Source organism: Crinia signifera, chromosome 3 (genome assembly GCF_055691185.1).
Source record: "Crinia signifera chromosome 3, ASM5569118v1, whole genome shotgun sequence".
NCBI lineage: Eukaryota > Metazoa > Chordata > Amphibia > Anura > Myobatrachidae > Crinia > Crinia signifera.
The window spans coordinates 26,913,019-26,931,504 of NC_139219.1; the positions used below are offsets into that span (position 1 = coordinate 26,913,019).

Sequence of the window (18,486 nt, forward strand, 5' to 3'; positions counted from 1 at the left end):
GGATACTAATACCCAGTATCCCATTTTTGAATAATAATACCCAGTATCACATTATGGATAATAACACCCAGTATTGCATTATGGATAATAATACCCAGTATCACATTATGGATAATAATACCCAGTATCACATTTTTGGATAATAATACCCAGTATCACACTTTGGATAATAATACCCAGTATCGCATTATTGATAATACCCAGTATTCCATTATCGATAATAATACCCAGTATCACATTAGGGGTAATAATACCCAGTATCACATTATGGATAATAACACCCAGTATTGCATTATGGATAATAATACCCAGTATCACATTATGGATAATAATACCCAGTATCACATTTTTGGATAATAATACCCAGTATCACAGTTTTGGATAATAATACCCATTATCACATTATTGGATAATAATACCCAGTATCACACTATGGATAATAATATCCAGTATCACATTATGAATAATAATATCCAGTATCACATTATGAATAATAATATCCAGTATCACATTATGGATAATAATACCCAGTATCCCATTAGGGATAATAATACCCAGTATCACATTAGGGATATTAATACCCAGTATCACATTATGGATAATAATACCCAGTATCACATTATGGATAATAATACTCAGTATCACATTATTGGATAATAATACCCAGTATCACACTATGGATAATAATACCCAGTATCACATTATTGGATGATAATATCCAGTATCACATTATGGATAATAATACCCAGTATCACATTATTGGATAACAATACCCAGTATTGCATTATTGATAATAATACCCAGTATCGCATTATTGGCTAATAATACCCAGTATCACATTATGGATAATAATACCCAGTATCACATTATTGGATAACAATACCCAGTATCGCATTATTGGCTAATAATACCCAGTATCACATTATGGATAATAATAACCAGTATCACATTATTGGATAATAATACCCAGTATCACATTATTGGATAATAATACCCAGTATCACATTATGGATAATAATACCCAGTATCACATTATTAGATAATAATACCCAGTATCATATTATTGGATAATAATACCCAGTATCATATTATGGATAATAATACCCAGTATCACATTATGGATAATAACCAGCATCACATTATTGGATAATAATACCCAGTATCATATTATTGGATGATAATAATACCCAGTATCACATTATGGATAATAATATCCAGTATCACATTATTGATAACAATACCCAGTATCGCATTATTGATAATAATACCCAGTATCGCATTATTGGATAATAATACCCAGTATCACATTATGGATAATAATACCCAGTATCACATTATGGATAATAATCCCCAGTATCGCATTTTTCGATAATAATACCCAGTATCACATTATGGATAATAATAACCAGTATCACATTATTGGATAATAATACCCAGTATCACATTATTGAATAATAATACCCAGTATCATATTATGGATAATAATACCCAGTATCACATAATACCCAGTATCATATTATTGGATAATAATACCCAGTATCATATTATGGATAATAATACCCAGTATCACATTATTGGATAATAATACCCAGTATCACATTATTGAATAATAATACCCAGTATCATATTATGGATAATAATACCCAGTATCACATAATACCCAGTATCATATTATTGGATAATAATACCCAGTATCATATTATGGATAATAATACCCAGTATCACATTATTGGATAAAAATACCCAGTATCATATTATTGGATAATAATACCCAGTATCATATTATGGATAATAATACCCAGTATCACATTATGGATAATAACCAGTATCACATTATTGGATAAAAATACCCAGTATCATATTATGGATAATAATACCCAGTATCACATTATGGATAATAATACCTAGTATCACATTATGGATAATAACCAGCATCACATTATTGGATAAAAATACCCAGTATCACATTATGGATAATAATACCCAGTATCACATTATGGATAATAATACCTAGTATCACATTATGGATAATAACCAGCATCACATTATTGGATAAAAATACCCAGTATCACATTATGGATAAAAATACCCAGTATCACATTATTGGATCAGAGCCGGCCCTAGCCTAAATGACGCTTCGGGCACGGTGGCTCGCTGCGCTCGCCACACTATATAAAATCAACTCCATGCGTAGTTGGATAGTAGGGGTATGAAAAAATGGGGTGCATTTAACATGGGAGCCCAGATAATACATAAGTACCGAATTTCGTTTAATGTTCATGTATGTGAGCATTCTTATGATAATAAAGACATTATTATTATTATTATTATTATTATTAGTAGCATCAACGCGTTTCGGTCGGGGACCTTTCTCAAGACATCTTGAGAAAGGTCCCCGACCGAAACGCGTTGATGCTACTGGAGAGGAGTGAACAGCCATCACACCTTGGATGTATGTATCGTTTTTAACTTGTACTGTTTTTACACCTTATGGTGTTTTTGGTTATTGTGGTTGATTCGTTCAGATGTAAATTCGCAGCCTTGCAAGTCCACCAATCCCTGCCTGGCGCCACCCATTCGCAAGCGTGATTCGCACGCAGGGCATGTGAATGGATGTTACATAGTAATATCCATTCGCAGGCAAGGGGAAACTCCCACATATTTCGATGGTCGCCGACCATCGAAAGATGTGGAATGTGCAAGCATATGTATTTAAGCAACCTTACATGTGTGCGCATTCAGAGGGAAGTTGGTGATGTCAGCTGCCTGCCCCCCACCTGTCCATCATGCTGCAATAGTATAAGAATGCCCAACGTTCTCCTGATAATGTCCATGAAATGCTGGGTGTTCTCATATGCTAATGAAGCCGGCCAGCACCCCACTCCCCTCTCCTACCCCTGTGTTGTGTGCGTGCATGCGCACTAACATAACATCAGCCCCCGTGCGAATGCAGCCCTGCTGCGAAGCAACATGAATAAGGTCCATAGTTTTCTATAACTGCCACAAAATATCAGCCAGGGGGTGTTAGGTATGAGATGGCACGCTGAGGATCTTGCTCACAGTGAACGGGTCTGTGCAGCCAAAAGTAGTAATGTTTCCTCTGACGCGTATCAGTCTGTGGTGATCCCTCAGTTACAGTTACAGTGGCTGCCTATCAATCACTCCAACACTACAGTGAATGTCACCTGCATGCAGGGTATATCAATGAGCCAGAGGGCGGTATTCATTGTGAATACCGGCGACGTGCAGCGAATCCTGTTTAGGATTCGCTGCACATTCGCCACTGCTCGTTGCGTTCCGGAGCCTCGCCGGCTCCGGTATTCAACGAGTCAGGGGCTCGCTGCCCCTGACCGGCAAATTTGAGCTCCTGCGGCGGACGCCGCAGGGAGCCTGAGGGCGGTGGCAAGCAGGGGGATGGAAGTCTCCCTGCCTGCCCCAGAGCGTATGTGGGGGGGAGGTGGGCTCCCTGGGTGCCAGGCAGCACAGGCTGCCCCCCGGGGGTGCCAGCAGGGGACCGGGTATATTCACTACACCCGATCATGCATATGTAATGATCGGGTGAAGTGAATATATGAATATCTAATGAGCGGCTAGGCTCCCGCCCCCTGCTGGCTGGTCTGTGTAAAAAAAATATATATATATATATATATATATATATATATATATATATATTTTTTAAAATTAAATATATATTCATGTGCTTACAGCACATGAATAAAAATAGCATGCCCCTCCTCAGAATAAAATTCCAGATTTTTTTACACCAATTGTAAAAAACAAAACACTTTATTTTAAAAGTTCACCTTCCACTTCACTATAAAAAGATAGCGATTGCTACTCGGTGAATCATGGCGAAAAAAACCTTGAAATGTATTCGCCATCTGGTCATTGAATAGGGTGATTCACCGTTTTAGTCAGAAATTCGCCTTACAGCACAAAATCGCCATAAAAACCTGGCGAATCAGGCTCATTGAATACCGCCCAGAGTAATAATCATCCTGACCGATGTCCTGCATACCAGTGGGCCACAGGAATGGTGGCAGTATACTCTGGGCCTGTGTATTAGGAAAGCCCTGATTATTAGTCTTATCGCTGCTCCAGAGGCGTAACTAGATATTCGTAGGCCCCATAGCAAAAGTTTGTAAGGGCCCCCTATTTAGCAACTGATGGTAATAAATGTATGCAAAACATATTACTTAGACAGCAAAGATGGGCCCCCTTCAGCTCTGGGCTCCATAGCAGCTGCACCCCTTGCACCTATGGTAGTTACGCCCTTGCGCTGCTCGTTAGTTGTCATTACACTATTACAAAACTATCAGGACAGCTGAGGGACCAAAAATCTGCCGATATTGGGCCATACAGTCTATTCTGTTTCATAGGAAAGAAAACATTTTGTTCTGCCATCTCCAGCATATGACCTGAACAGACAGAATACATTTTCAAGGCATGTGCCACACTTACCTGTATACATAACATATCACTCATCTCCTGTTATACTCTGTGCTGCTGGTGGAACCTGCTCCTCCCACTCTATAACTCTCAGTTTGCGGCTTCCTGCTGCCTCCATTCCCTTCCTCACTTCATGTCACATGCAGCTCTGTCCTCACTGACACATCCCTCATCTCCTGATATACTCTGTGCTGCTGGGGACCCTGCTCCTCCCACTATATAACTCTCAGTCTGTGGTTTCCTGCTTCCTCCATTCCCCTCCTCACATCATGTTAATGTCCCTGTCACATGCAGCCCTGTCTTCGCTGACACATCACTCATCTCCTGATATACTCTGTGCTGCTGGGGACCCTGGTCCTCCCACTATATAACTCTCAGTTTGCGACTTCCTGCTGCCTCCATTCCCTTCCTCACATCAAGTCACTGCCCCTGTCCTCACTGACACATCACTCACCTCCTGATATACTCTGTGTTGCGGGGGACCCTGCTCCTCCCACTATATAACTCTCAGTCTGTGGCTTCCGGCTGCCTCCATTCCCCTCCTCACATCATGTCACTGCCCCTGTCACATGCAGCCCTGTCCTCACTGACACATTACTCATCTCTTGATATACTCTGTGCTGCTGTAAATAAGCTTTCCCCACACACTTGTTGAAAATGATTTATTTTCTGTGATTTACCTTTTATACATTTTAGTAAAACTTTGGTACAGATATCTGCATCGGATTTGACCCTCCCAGCATTCCGTCCCGGAAAATTTATTATATATATATTACTTTCCTTGAAGTCCAATTCAAATTGCCAGAGGAATTAATCATATATTAATCTGCTTTCCTATATACATATATATATTTATATTTATTACAAGTGAGGTCAAGAGCTCTGCTCCTGCCAAGTATACAAATTGTAAAATTCCAGGATTAAAGTGTTTAAATTGAAGTGCACCCCTTACCTACCTACCTACCACGCGGAAGCACCTGTCCAACATTCTGCCTCAAATTCCTACTGACATCAATGAGGCATGTAGTTCCTTATCGATGTCATTACCAAGCCTTAACCTGATTATTGTCACAGAACACAATATGGCTGCCTCCGCTCTGTGAAGGTAACAGGTGCACTTTGTAATAATGCGGGCGTGTCACTACCCCACCGTGGGTGTGTCCCCACCATGTTTGGGGCGTGTCACCACCCTATCTACTTGTTCTTAGTCATGTGCTTTTTCTCTAGTATCTAAAATATTCTCCATCAATGGATTCAAAACAGGAAAACCGGCTAAACATAGTTCTGTCTTCTCTGGGGCGTAAAAAACATTCTGTACCCAAATTCCAAATATTGTTTCCGTTTTTTTTTTTTTTTGGTCTCCTTTGATTTTTAAAAGTTTCTATTTTTCTGCAGTTTTTTTTTTTTCCAATTGATCTTGTTGCCTTAATTCCATCTTCTCCGCGCTGCGCTACTGCACGCGCCTGTGCAGCGTTTACTCTGAGCAATAAAACGCTAGCGAGCTTGCCACAAGGCTTTTCAATTTTCTAGTGAGACAGTTTCATTGCCCTCAGTGGAAGTCGTGAAGGATCATCTCCCACCGCTGACTGATGGCTGTTGTCTCGCATGGGTTGATGACAATTTCCCTGTTGTTTTCGTCAGTGTCACCGATGATTTCGGTATCCAGGCAGAAGTGAGACGCCATGTGTTCTATGTGAGAACCCACTTTGCTCCATCTCTGGGACAAAGAAAAACAGAACGGAGACGTTACCACTTGCCACACTCAACTCTTTACACACTGGAACAAATAATTCACTACAGAGATATATACTGTACTAATGACTAATCAGCAGTATTCTCTGGGAGAAATAAGGGATATACTGTATCTACCCGTCATTATACATCACTTCATAACGAAACAATTTGCTAATCCTTGTAATTTTTTTTTCTGTAACCTTATGGTGGAAATACGGCACTTATTATTATCAGTTTATCTTCTATAGTTTGTTAAAGGATTTTCCCATTTTCAATTAAATTGTGCAGAATCCCTTCTCTTCCTTACCACAATACTGGGGGTTAGAGTGGCCGCAGCAACTTACACACTGGCTGGGCATTCCCATGGGTACGCAGGAGTGCCGATGCCTATCCAGGGGTCTTTGTCCTGGTGCCCAAAATTGAATGATTTCTCCTGCAGCGGCGGAATGTGCGGGGATGTGTCTTTGTTACACATCCCCGCTCATGGTTTCAAGGGGAAACGGCAGCGGGCACGCGGGGGGGGGGGGGGGGGGGGCTTGGGGGTAGTTGGTGGGGCGGGCTCTCTGGCACTCGGTAAGCTGTGATCAACCAGAAGCAGGCTCATTATGTGATATGGAAGAACCAGCCTTTATAATTACACAGTGAAATCCGAACCTTATCTAATTTTCTGTTGCCTTATGGTTGAAATAAAGGACTTACTGTAATTATATTGGCTTCTCTGCCATATTAGTTTGCCCACCGTATATAGATCTATATATATATATCTATATATATATTGTACAGCATTTCTCTTCTTTACACAGGATATGATGCAAAGGCTATTATACGAAGAACCGGCCATTATATAAATACACAGCGGACTGGGATTACTGAGGCTTAATCATGCCTTTCAATTTGGGTATTTGGCCAAGAGCTCCAGATATCATGTGATGGATCGAAGTTCCCCCTTTCATCAGTGTATATTGGGGCAGATGTATTAAGCCAGGCGAAGAGACAAACTGGAGATAAAGTGGAAGGAGATAACGCACCAGCCAATCAGCTGTGTTTGAAATATGACAGTTGGGATTTGATTGGCTGGTGCATTATCTCCTTCCACTTTATCTACACTTTATCTCCAGTTTATCTCTTTGCCAGGCTTAATACATCTGTCCCATTGTTCTAAAATATATTTTTCAGGTTCTACTACAGTTTATATTATTGCAATAAACGGCATTCGATGAAAAAATAAAATAATTCTGCATAAAAAGTTTACATTTATAGAACAAATATCCGGCGTAGTGGCATCTTAATTGCAGCATCTGGTAGTTTAATAATGCAAGATGCGCCAGTGATTTGGGATTACCTGCTTGCCGTCTCCGTCTTTACAGGGCAAGAGAACCACTTGTGTCCCTGGAAATAACGTATGTACTGACAGACAGAGATCCTGCTGGCTGATCTGCTGAACCTGAGTGTAAATCCATTCCTGGAAAATAGAACACAGTGATTACTTTTGTGGCGCACACATGTGATAAAGGAGACGATTCTGGTTCACACGCAAAGCACATTGCACTATTGCAGGCATGTCCAAACTATGGCCCTCCAGCTGTTGTGAAAGTACACCTCCCAGCATGCTTTGCAATCGTTTTAGCATTCCCTAATAGCAAAACTGTGGCAAGGCATGATGGGACTTGTAGTTTCACAACAGCTGGAGGGCCATAGTTTGGAGATGCCTGCACTATTGCATCCTAGAAAATAATAGACCTAAATTTGTGGAACACTATGACATAAGAAAGTCCATACCCCCCCCCCCTTCCCCCCCCACACACACACCCTTTGTGCCATGGTTTGATCCCCACTTAAGCTGGGTATACTCAAGCTACTGCCGTGTTCATTCGGCAGCATGGATCCCACTAGCGATGACTTCTGTCAGCGCTGCTTGTTGCTGAAGACACGCGGGAGCGCACATTGTCAGCGACGCAGTTGGTTTACATGATATGATCGATATATTGGTTCGATCCCAGAATCAGCCACATAACAATTATTTCCAGTACAGCGGAGTTTAGTGGTTCTATTTACCGCGTGTTATAAAGTGACTATTAGCAGCAGAGTTGATGCCGCGGTGTAAATGCATTGTGGTAAAATCCCGGAGACCATTAAACATATTTAAAAATCCAGATTCCCTGGTCCCGACCGTTTTATTTAAACCAGCATTTTTAACATGTTTATTTTTTCCAGATTCCCTGGCGGATCACTGATCATCACTGGCGGCCAATAGATGGATCCGGTCAGAGGATCAGCGGTAAGATGTATTTGGGCTTTTAGTTGTTACTTGGAAAACAACAGTAGTTAATTAATATGGTTACTTTCACAAATAGCAAGTGAAAGGCTGCTGAAGGGATGTATCCAATGCTGTGTGCAGTGTTATACTGTATAAGATGCTGGACAGTGGGCAATGATAGACAAGTTTAGTTGGCCTATGTGTAAATAATGATGGCACTACCATAATGTTTCATATCGCAACAGACTTTTTTAGCTTGAACGAAATTTGATTCCAGAGCATAATAAAATTTGTCCTTAATCAGTTCACTGGACCAGAGAGCAGCTACCAGGAAGAAGAAACAGGAGCCCTACTATGAGGTGGGAGAATGTGCTTAGAAAGTCCAGCACTGGTTCTATTATGTTTGTGTATTTATATATTTATTTATTATGGTATGTTTAACCTTTTCCTGACCACTTATTTATATTATTTAAATGTTGGATATAGCCTATACTATAGACCATCTGACACTATATTCCATACAGTATCTGGTCCATAAAAGACCAATGTGTACATTAATGTTGAGGGTTGTTACGGGGTTCTTCTACAGCTCCCACAGACTTCTGCACTTGCTCCAATATTGTTCACAGTGGGAGATTGTGAATGGCATTTGGACACCCCCTCTAGAATTTCAGCAGTTGCCACGGCTACATCAGCGCCATTAAATCCATGACAGAGGTCCGAACCAAACACCAAGATTAAGAATGTAACAAAGAAAAATGTAGCTTTGATCATATTTTCGTTGATTATGGTGTCATTCTTTAAACACAAATCCTTACTTCAACCCCTCTGTCATTCCCATAGCATAAGCCCAGCGCTGTGTGAAAATTAGACATCTAAAACCACTTGTGAATACTATATAATGTTATTAAGAATTTATAAATGGTGTCATTTGGAAACTTATTAAATTCCATCTCCCTCTGATCAATATTATTATGGAACCCTTTAATTGCAGAACCATTTCCTAATTGATTTATAAAGCATGGCAAATTAATTATGTCGCACATGCTGAATTATAATGAGGCTTGTTAAAACAAAAATGTCAATATGATGAATCCGGGGATGGTATATTTGTAAATACGTATAGTGGCGTGTGGAAACAATTTATGGAAGGCATGTAGAGCGAGTCATCCATCAAACAACCTACAGTAGGGTGTCGCCTAGAGACAAACAAGGGGCCCGGGTTAGTGTAACCCTTTCTATAGTTTTGTACTGAGGTCCCCAAATTACTGTTACTCAATATGTTTGTCAAGTGCCCACAGGTCTCAGGGAACATGGCACGGGCCAATCCCGGGCCAATATGAGCAAATCCCTGTCGAAATGCTGCAGTGCCTTTTCCTGGTAAATGTAGTGCCGTCGGGTGTAGTATAGCTTACCAACAATATCTAGTCAGACAATCAATAGGTTGACACCAAAAGTTACACAGTTACAAAAGTTAGACATGCATTAGTTAGACAGTTACAAAAGTTAGACATGCATTAGTTCGTTAGACATTGGACATTATTCAGGTCCATACACTCGCATGCAAGCGCAATGTTTTTGAAATGTGCATGTGCGTCGGGTGGCATGCATCCACGTTGAACAAATTGTTCGCCAGGCGCACGCACCCAACATTGCGGGGGTACTGCTGTGCTTGCCATGCTTTGGGCACAGTGCCTTGTTGCGCACAGCACACTATTTTATTCTCCCTTTAGGGGTGGGCAATAAGCACGTTCCTCCACCTGTTGATGAACTACACATCCAAGCATGCATTGCCTTAATTTTGCTATTTGGCCATGCTGAAACTGGTCCAAGGCATGCTGGGATGTGTAGTTTTTCAAAAGCTGTAGGGCCGCTTATTGCCAACTCCTGCATCTGTGCCCACTTGGAACGGTTTAAAAACATTCGGCATGTCTAACTTTTGTCAATGTGTAACTAATGCATGTCTAACTTTTGCCAATGTCTAACTAATGCATGTCGAACTTTTGCCAATGTCTAACTAATGCATGTCTAACTTTTGCCAATGTCTAACTAATGCATGTCTTACTTTTGTCAATGTGTAACTAATCCATGTCTAACTTTTGCCAATGTGTAACTAATGCGTCTGACTTTAGTCAATGTGTAACTTATGCATGTCTAACTTTTGCCAATGTGTAACTAATGCATGTCTAACTTTTGCCAATGTCTAACGAATGTATGTCTTACTTTTGTCAAAGGCATGTCTAACTTTTGTCAATGTGTAACTAATGCATGTCTAACTTTTGCCAATGTCTAACTAAAGCATGTCTAACTTTTGCCAACGTCTAACTAAAGCATGTCTAACTTTTGCCAATGTCTAACTACTGCATATCTGACTTTAGTCAATGTGTAACTTATGCATGTCTAACTTTTCTCACTGTCTAACAAAAGTTAGACATGCATTAGTTACACATTAACAAAAGTTAGACATGCATTAGTTACATATTAACAAAAGTTAGACATGCATTAGTTACACATTAACAAAAGTTAGACATGCATTAGTTAGAAAAAAACATTTTATGCATTAGTTAATGTGTAACTAATGCGTGTCTAACTTTTGCCAATGTCTAACTAATGCATGTCTAACTTTTGCCAATGTCTAACTAATGCATGTCTAACTTTTGCCAATGTCTAACTAATGCATGTCTTACTTTTGTCAATGTGTAACTAATCCATGTCTAACTTTTGCCAATGTGTAACTAATGCGTCTGACTTTAGTCAATGTGTAACTTATGCATGTCTAACTTTTGCCAATGTGTAACTAATGCATGTCTTAACTTTTGCCAATGTCTAACTAATGCATGTCTTACTTTTGTCAAAGGCATGTCTAACTTTTGTCAATCTGTAACTTATGCATGTCTAACTTTTGCCAATGTCTAACTAAAGCATGTCTAACTTTTGCCAATGTCTAACTAAAGCATGTCTAACTTTTGCCAATGTGTAACTAATGCATGTTTGACTTTTACCAATGTGTAACTAATTCATGTGTGACTTTAGTCGATGTGTAACTAATGCATGTCTAACTTATACCAATGTCTAACTAATGCATGTCTAACTTTTGCCCATGTCTAACTAATGCATGTCTAACTTTTGCCAATGTCTAACTAATGCATGTCTAACTTTTGCCAATGTCTAACTAATGCATGTCTGACTTTAGTCAATGTGTAACTAATGCATGTCTAACTTTTCTCACTGTCTAACCTATGCATGTCTACCTTTTGTTAATGTGTAACTAATGCATGTCTGACTTTTGGTTTCAAACTGTTGACTGTCTGACTAGACATTATCAGCCGCCTGGAACCCAACGTTGCAGACAGAGAGGTAAGTATAATACAGGGGTGTACGTGTACCCATTACTAATACATAGGAAAGTCGCCATTAGCTGCCAGCTTCTGTTGGAACCCCTTGCACTATCTGGGAATGTAACCTTGCTCAGTTTTGCATGCAATGTGCGCAACCTCAGCAGGTTCGGATAGAACCTCGCACATAAGTGAGTCTCCCTCCCTAGAGAAAGCAGACATTTGGTTCTCTAGTAGAAACCAATGACATCACTGAGGTATAAGGCACCAAGCACCTCATGTCACTAGTTCCTGCAGTATTACTAGGCTAAACGATGGTTGAATCCACACTTGTGGCTGCCTTTGCCGGCCTCTTAGACTTTAATGCTGAAGAAAGGAAAGACGTGACATTCCGGAAGATCTGGCTAATGTGCCTCCGCCACGCTGCACTTGTTCTCCGTGTGTGGAAATGCCAGTTTCATTTTATACTATCAGGTTCCTACGATGTTTAGTCGGCTGCGCTGTCAGCTAGGTCCCACAAAGGCTTTCACTATCTACTAATAAATGTGACAGCCGTACTGGGAATTACTGTGACAAATGGGGAATGAACAGGCATTTAGAGAAGTGAATCCTTCATACTGGCGTCAGTGTGTACCATATATTTCTGGCGCGCACATTTTGCATTTATCTGAAAGGATGTAAATGAGATGAGGAGCGCAGAGAAAAATAAAGCAATTAGGAAAATAAATGAGATCTGATTTTCTCATGCACTTCTGCCACTTGTCCTGACACTACGCGAGATATTCTCCAAAGGCCCTTGTCTGAGGGCCTGATTCGGACACAAAGAAGAGGAGTTTGGGCTTTTACTTATGCAGACCACATTTTCATAATTACTCCTGCAAATTGCAATTGCTGGGATGTGTAGTTCAGGGTTGCCGACATTGTTATTCTCCTCTCCGGAAGAAGCCCGGAGAGGAGAGTTTCAGCAGCCGCTCAGGGGGTGGGGTTTAAGCGTGACATCACTAAGCCTCGCCCCATGATGTTAAACCAGCCGAATTCAGGGATCTCCGTGGAGGGGGCGGGGCTAAAATGACGCAATTGTGTCATTTTAGCTCCGCCCCCTCCTCTGAGACCCGAGGATTGCGGCATTTTAATGCCGCGATCCGGGGGACAGCGGGGGTCCCCCCTGAATCCGGGAGGGTTGCCCACCGTTCCGGGGGGCCGGGAGGGGGACCCGATTTTCGGGAGACTACCGGAAATTCGGCAACCCTGGTGTAGTTCAACAACAGCTGGCAGTGTCAAGATTAGCCATCACTGGGTTAGCCTATGGGGGGAGGGTTAGGCACTAAGAAGGGGGGTTGTTAGGATTAGGCTACAGAGGGTGTTAAATTTAGGCACTAGAGCAGTGATTTTCAACCTTTTTACCTTGCGACATACTAAATAAGATTTTCAAATCGTCAAGGCACACCATGAGATCCCCACAGGGCAAAACACATTGGTCCCCACAGGAAAAAAACAAATCTATTGCCCCCCATATAAAAAACAATCACACTGGTCCCCACAGGTAATACAAATAAAATACATTGGCCCTTTAAATGAAAAGAAGAGACCAGTAAATAACACTGAACTGGTGGTGGCTGTAAACGGGTTTGGGCATCTCTAGATCTGGGGGCACACTTGAGAACAGCTCAAGGCACACTAGTGTGCCACGGCACAGTGGTTGAAAAACACTGCACTAGAGGGTTGGTTAGGATGTGGGGGGGGGGGGGGGGGGGCAGCATTAGGGTTAGGCTGAAGGGGGTTAGACATCAGGTAGGGAGGGTTAGGGGAGTTAGGGAGAAGGTAAGAATACTTACCGCACCCGTCGGGACTTTCACATCGGGATGCTGCTGTTGGTCTTCTGACCACACCAATTGCGACCTCCTGTGCGTATCCCCTGACAACACTACTACCTACTATCCCTCCAGTAGTTCCTCTCAGGTATTACAGTTTACTTAGACTGTTCCATATTGTTTTATGCTCCAAAAATAATTGTGCCTTCTACAACTTTCCTGTCTGTGGGTCCTTATTAACGCCACATCTCTGTTCTTCTGTACACAGATATACTGTATGTCAGTCTAGAGATGAAAGGTGCATGCATATATATATATATATATATATATACTGTATATATATATATATATATATATATATATATATATATATATATATATACTTAAAGGAGAGATTGGTCAACAGTCAAAATGTTGACACAAGCAAAAGGTTTTTTTTGGTACTTGTGTATTATCACGGCACCCACAATGTTGATCGTACTGCAGCACATCGCATCACATGCAATATAGCGGCATGCGATGCGATCAGATCCGACTTTTTATTGTACAAGCACTCTGATGTGTGCTTACAATGTTAAATGCACCCCATTGTCAACGCCACCCCCACTATCAACGCCAACCCGAAGCATGGCGAGCACAGTGAGCCCGCGAGGGGGCGGCGGTACGCGTCCTCCGACCTTTTCAGACCCCCACTATCCACGTCGGCGTGGAGTTGATTTTAGATAGTGTAGCGAGCCACCAAACCCGAAGCGTGGCGAGCGCAGCAGATTACTTTACATGTCTTCCGCGTCCGCTTGCCACGATTCAGGCTCGGTGACTCGCTGCGCTTGCCACACTATCTAAAATCAACTCCACGCTGACATGGATAGTGGGGGTATGAAAAGGTCGGAGGACGCATACCGCCGCCCCTCGCTGCGCTCGCCACGCTTCGGGTTGGCATTGATAGTGGGGGTCACGTTGACAATGGGGGGGGGGGGAGGCATTGTATGCACCCATCAGGGTGCTTGTACAATTAAAAATTCTAGAAGATAATAGATAGTATCTGATTGGTTACCCATAGCAACATCCCGTGTGACATAGACCTCCCATCTTAGTAAATTCCCCCCATTGTGTACAGTATATGGCGGCTGCTAATACTGACTTTACCAGGGTTGCATTTGAGGATAATTTATTTATCAAACAGGGAAATCACCTCTGCAAATGTTGACAAAGCAGCGCTGGTTTATTGGAACGTTCCGTCTTAGGAAGCAGCTGACCCGCCGCAGCATTTCTCACCCGCCAGGCTGGCAATCTATTAATCTCAGGCTGCGGCTAATGGAAAACCGGAATGAAACACATGGCAGCAAGACGACGCTGTGATACCGGTTAGTAAATACTGTATATAGCTGCGGCGAAACCGCTGACACAATGAATATTCTAGTTTATGATATAATTGGAGGTCAGGCCGGGCTGCGTATTTACTCTGTGTGTCAGCAAGACGGACGGCAAAGCGCAAGGTAATGGGTTTTTGATAAGTGCATCATATAAGTCTGCATTTAGATGGCAGCGCACAGCCCAGACTACAGAGCAAACACTTTCTTATCAGCGTGGTTTATATACTGGCCTCTGCACAACAGACAGCACAAGCCATCGTTCATCCGGTATAAGGTACATCGAGTGCAATCGGCAAATCTGCTTCCATTCATCTGTGTAATCGCAGTCATCCAGTCATATAGCCATTATAATCAGTCTGTATATTGTCTGGCGGAAATATTCAATAAGCTTTCTTGGGTTGGGATGAATAAAACATGCAGGAGCCTGCGCCAGTTACTGCAGCACGGTGTGTGTGTGTGTGTGTGTGTGTGGGGGGGGGGGTCTGCCCCATGTAGGAGCTGGGTACGGGGGGGTCATTGTCCCCCAGGCCCAGCCGAGATCGGCATAAGCTTTGAGTTTGTCACTAGACCTGTGCACACCATTCTACATCTGGGATAGGCTTTAAATTAAATTAAATTAAAAATTTTGCGCTGATCAAAGTCCAACGTTAATATCGCTGATTGAGAGAAAATCGCATCTTAATACGCCAGGGAGTCTGATGAAAGCCATAGGGGTTAATTTACCGAACCAATCAGATAGGGTCAGATGTATCAAGCTTCAAAAGTGATAAAATGGAGAGTGATAAACAGTCAGCCAATCAGATCCTACCTGTCATTTTTCAAAACCAGCCTGTAACATGTCAGGGAGGAGCTGATTGGATGGTTGTTTATCACTCTCCATTTTATCACTTTTGAAGCTTGATACATCTGGCCCTCTGTCTATTATTTTCTCGGATGCAATTGAAAAATGATAGACTGAGGCCCTTATTCTGGTTCACTTGCAAAGGCAAATTCCTTCTCAAATGGACAAAAGCATGTGCACTGCAGGGGGGCAGATGTAACTTGTGCAGGGGGGGGGGGGGTGTCGCGATCCACGGTCGACCCTTGTTGGCATTGTGGAAGTCGGGATTCCGACCGCCGGGATTTCATACTGATCCCTTCCCAGCATGCCCTGTGGCTGGCACCAGCAGAGGTACTCCCAGGTCTAAGTTCTTTGCTTTACTAATCGCATATGTTAGTGCAGATGTGATTATTTAGAATGCGGTAGCCGGCGATGTGGGACATTGTGGATGTTAGTCACACCCCCCTGTCCCTCCAAGGTCTCCCTTAACTTGCTGGACAGGCCACAGACGTGGTACCAGACAGTGACATCATGGTTGGCATAGAGCCAAGATGTCCTCATTCAAAATGACTTCTTTCCTATCCTATACAATAAAAGGCTAACGCTGCTCCTCAACTCTGGGGGGGGGGGGGGATTCAAGTGTTTTGCGCAACAGCAGCCACTAGATGGCGCCTGACAGAGCAATTTTAGTTGTTTCTCCATTACTATTATGTTCTGTCATTTTGACCGACTTGTAACTAGTATAGTAATAAATCTCCTTGTTGATTTCTCCTGACCATATTCTGTATGTCACTGTCAGATTAGTGCAGCAAGACAACGTGTTATCACCTCACGGTGCAGCGCATCAGCCGGGCCTTGTTCCGCGCAGTCATTTGTGTAGATGATGGGAGATGAGCGCGGTACCTGAGATTTTTCTGTCACTTCTTTAAGGCTGCTACAAGGTACAAGGTTTAGGGTAGGCGCGTCCTGTCCCCCCGTCTTCTGGGACTCGATGCATCGCTGTCTCTGTCTGATTATTCCTGATTTGGATAAGGATTCTACCGGAATTCTGCAAAACACAAATATCACGTCATATATCACGTCCTCCAATAGCGACGGGGACGAGGCGATTATTCCATATATAGGATCACATGTTCCATGCATGACCGTTGACAGTCAATTTACCTACAGTACAGTCAGTATCCCGACGGTCAAAATACAGACCGCCATTGACTGACATGGTCAAAATGCCAACACATTAAAAATACTGACAATCATTATCCCATCATGGTCAAAATAATGACACTGTCAAAATACGGACATTTCAAAGTCAATATGAGTTTTTTGTGATTTTTTTTTTCATTGAAACCGACATTCTTTACCATCCCCGTGGGCATGGAGGGGGAATATAAGTTTGCCCAAAGCATGGCGAGCACAGTGAGCCATGCGAGAGGACGCAATACACATATACAGTGTCCATGTCAACCTATGTCGACATAGACACCCCATAAAAAAAAGTTTTAAAAAAAACATGTCTACTTTTTGACCTGTCGACATTTTAAACACTGGCATTTTGACTGTAGGTAGATCATACTTGAATCCGTGAGGACAGCACTGTCAACACTCTGCTTTGTATAATGTGCTAGGATGATGTACAGTAAATGAGAGGATCGCACAATAATGACACAAAAGTCTTCATGAAGAGTATGACACATTTTGGGGGTGATTCTGGTTCATCCGCCCAATTGCAAATTTGCATCGGACCAAAGTTATGGCCTGTGCATAATCGCTTATGCACATGTTCACTGCGGGCGGCCTCGGAGACTTGCATAGACTGGGTGTCCACTGCCCATCACCGAATGTCAGCTGCCCACCCTGTTCTCTGAGTAAGACCCTGTACTGTCTGCAGCTCCCAGGGATCCGTTTTTTTTTTTTTTCGGGTGTAAAATGTGTGTTTAATAAAACTGAACTTTTCTGGGTGTCTGTCGTTATTTCCACATTCTTTTTACAGGTGAACTACGAGACCCAGTAGCATACCTCCCAACACTCACGATTTCAGCGGGACAGTCCCGATTACCGGGTCCTGTCCCGCTGTCCCACCCGCGGCCGGAGGTGTCCCGCTGCGGGGGGGGGGGGGCAGTTGGGAGCCCCCCCAATTTAACAGAATAGACGCTGTGCGCAGCGTCTATTCCCGGCCCCGAAAAATCTAATTTCTACACTCATCAGCCCGGTGTCCACAGCCCTGGGCCAGCCCTGGGTTTCAGCCCTGGATGGGTGAAGCCTGGGGGGGACCTCTTTATTGGGGGGGGTCACCACTCTCCTAGGAACCCCAACCATGGCTGATGAACCACAGTGCGCAAGGTACAGATGGGGACCTTGCATAAAAAGTGTCCCCCAGCTGTGGCATGACCATACCTCCCAACTGTCCTGCTAAATGCAGGAACGCCCCAGTTTTTGGGGACGTTCCCGCGTCCCTCCCGCGGCCGCCGGTGTCCCGCTGCGGGGGGGGGGGGGGGGGCAGTTGGGAGTCCCCCCAATCTGACAGAATAGTCTATTCTGCGGCACAGTGGCCGAAAAAGGGAGTGCGGCCTAATTTACATAAGCTGCACCCTCATTTACATATGACATGCCCCCTTTTGGGCGCACCCGCAGCAAAGTCCTTATTCTTCAATTGAAAAAGTTGGGAGGTATGCATGACACCACTGGCTGTTGGACCCCCGGTTTTTTA

At 42.8% G+C, this 18,486-nt stretch overlaps 1 protein-coding gene across 4 annotated transcripts in view; it reads right to left on the reverse strand.

The window, feature by feature from the left end:
• Positions 1–5,096: 5,096 nt before the first annotated feature.
• The window catches only part of GALNT14 (polypeptide N-acetylgalactosaminyltransferase 14), a 366,725-nt gene continuing 353,335 nt past the window's right edge, over positions 5,097–18,486 (reverse strand). For 2 of the 4 annotated variants that reach the window (XM_083175507.1, XM_083175508.1), the window contains exons 13-15: positions 16,608–16,827; positions 7,526–7,645; positions 5,097–6,166 (exon numbers count right to left, since the gene is read on the reverse strand). In XM_083175507.1, the coding sequence (XP_083031633.1) occupies positions 5,999–6,166; positions 7,526–7,645; positions 16,608–16,827 (508 nt within the window). In that variant the 3' untranslated portion in view covers positions 5,097–5,998. The remainder of the gene's footprint in view (positions 6,167–7,525; positions 7,646–16,607; positions 16,828–18,486) is intronic. The other 2 variants (XM_083175509.1, XM_083175510.1) reach the window with 1 other exon arrangement.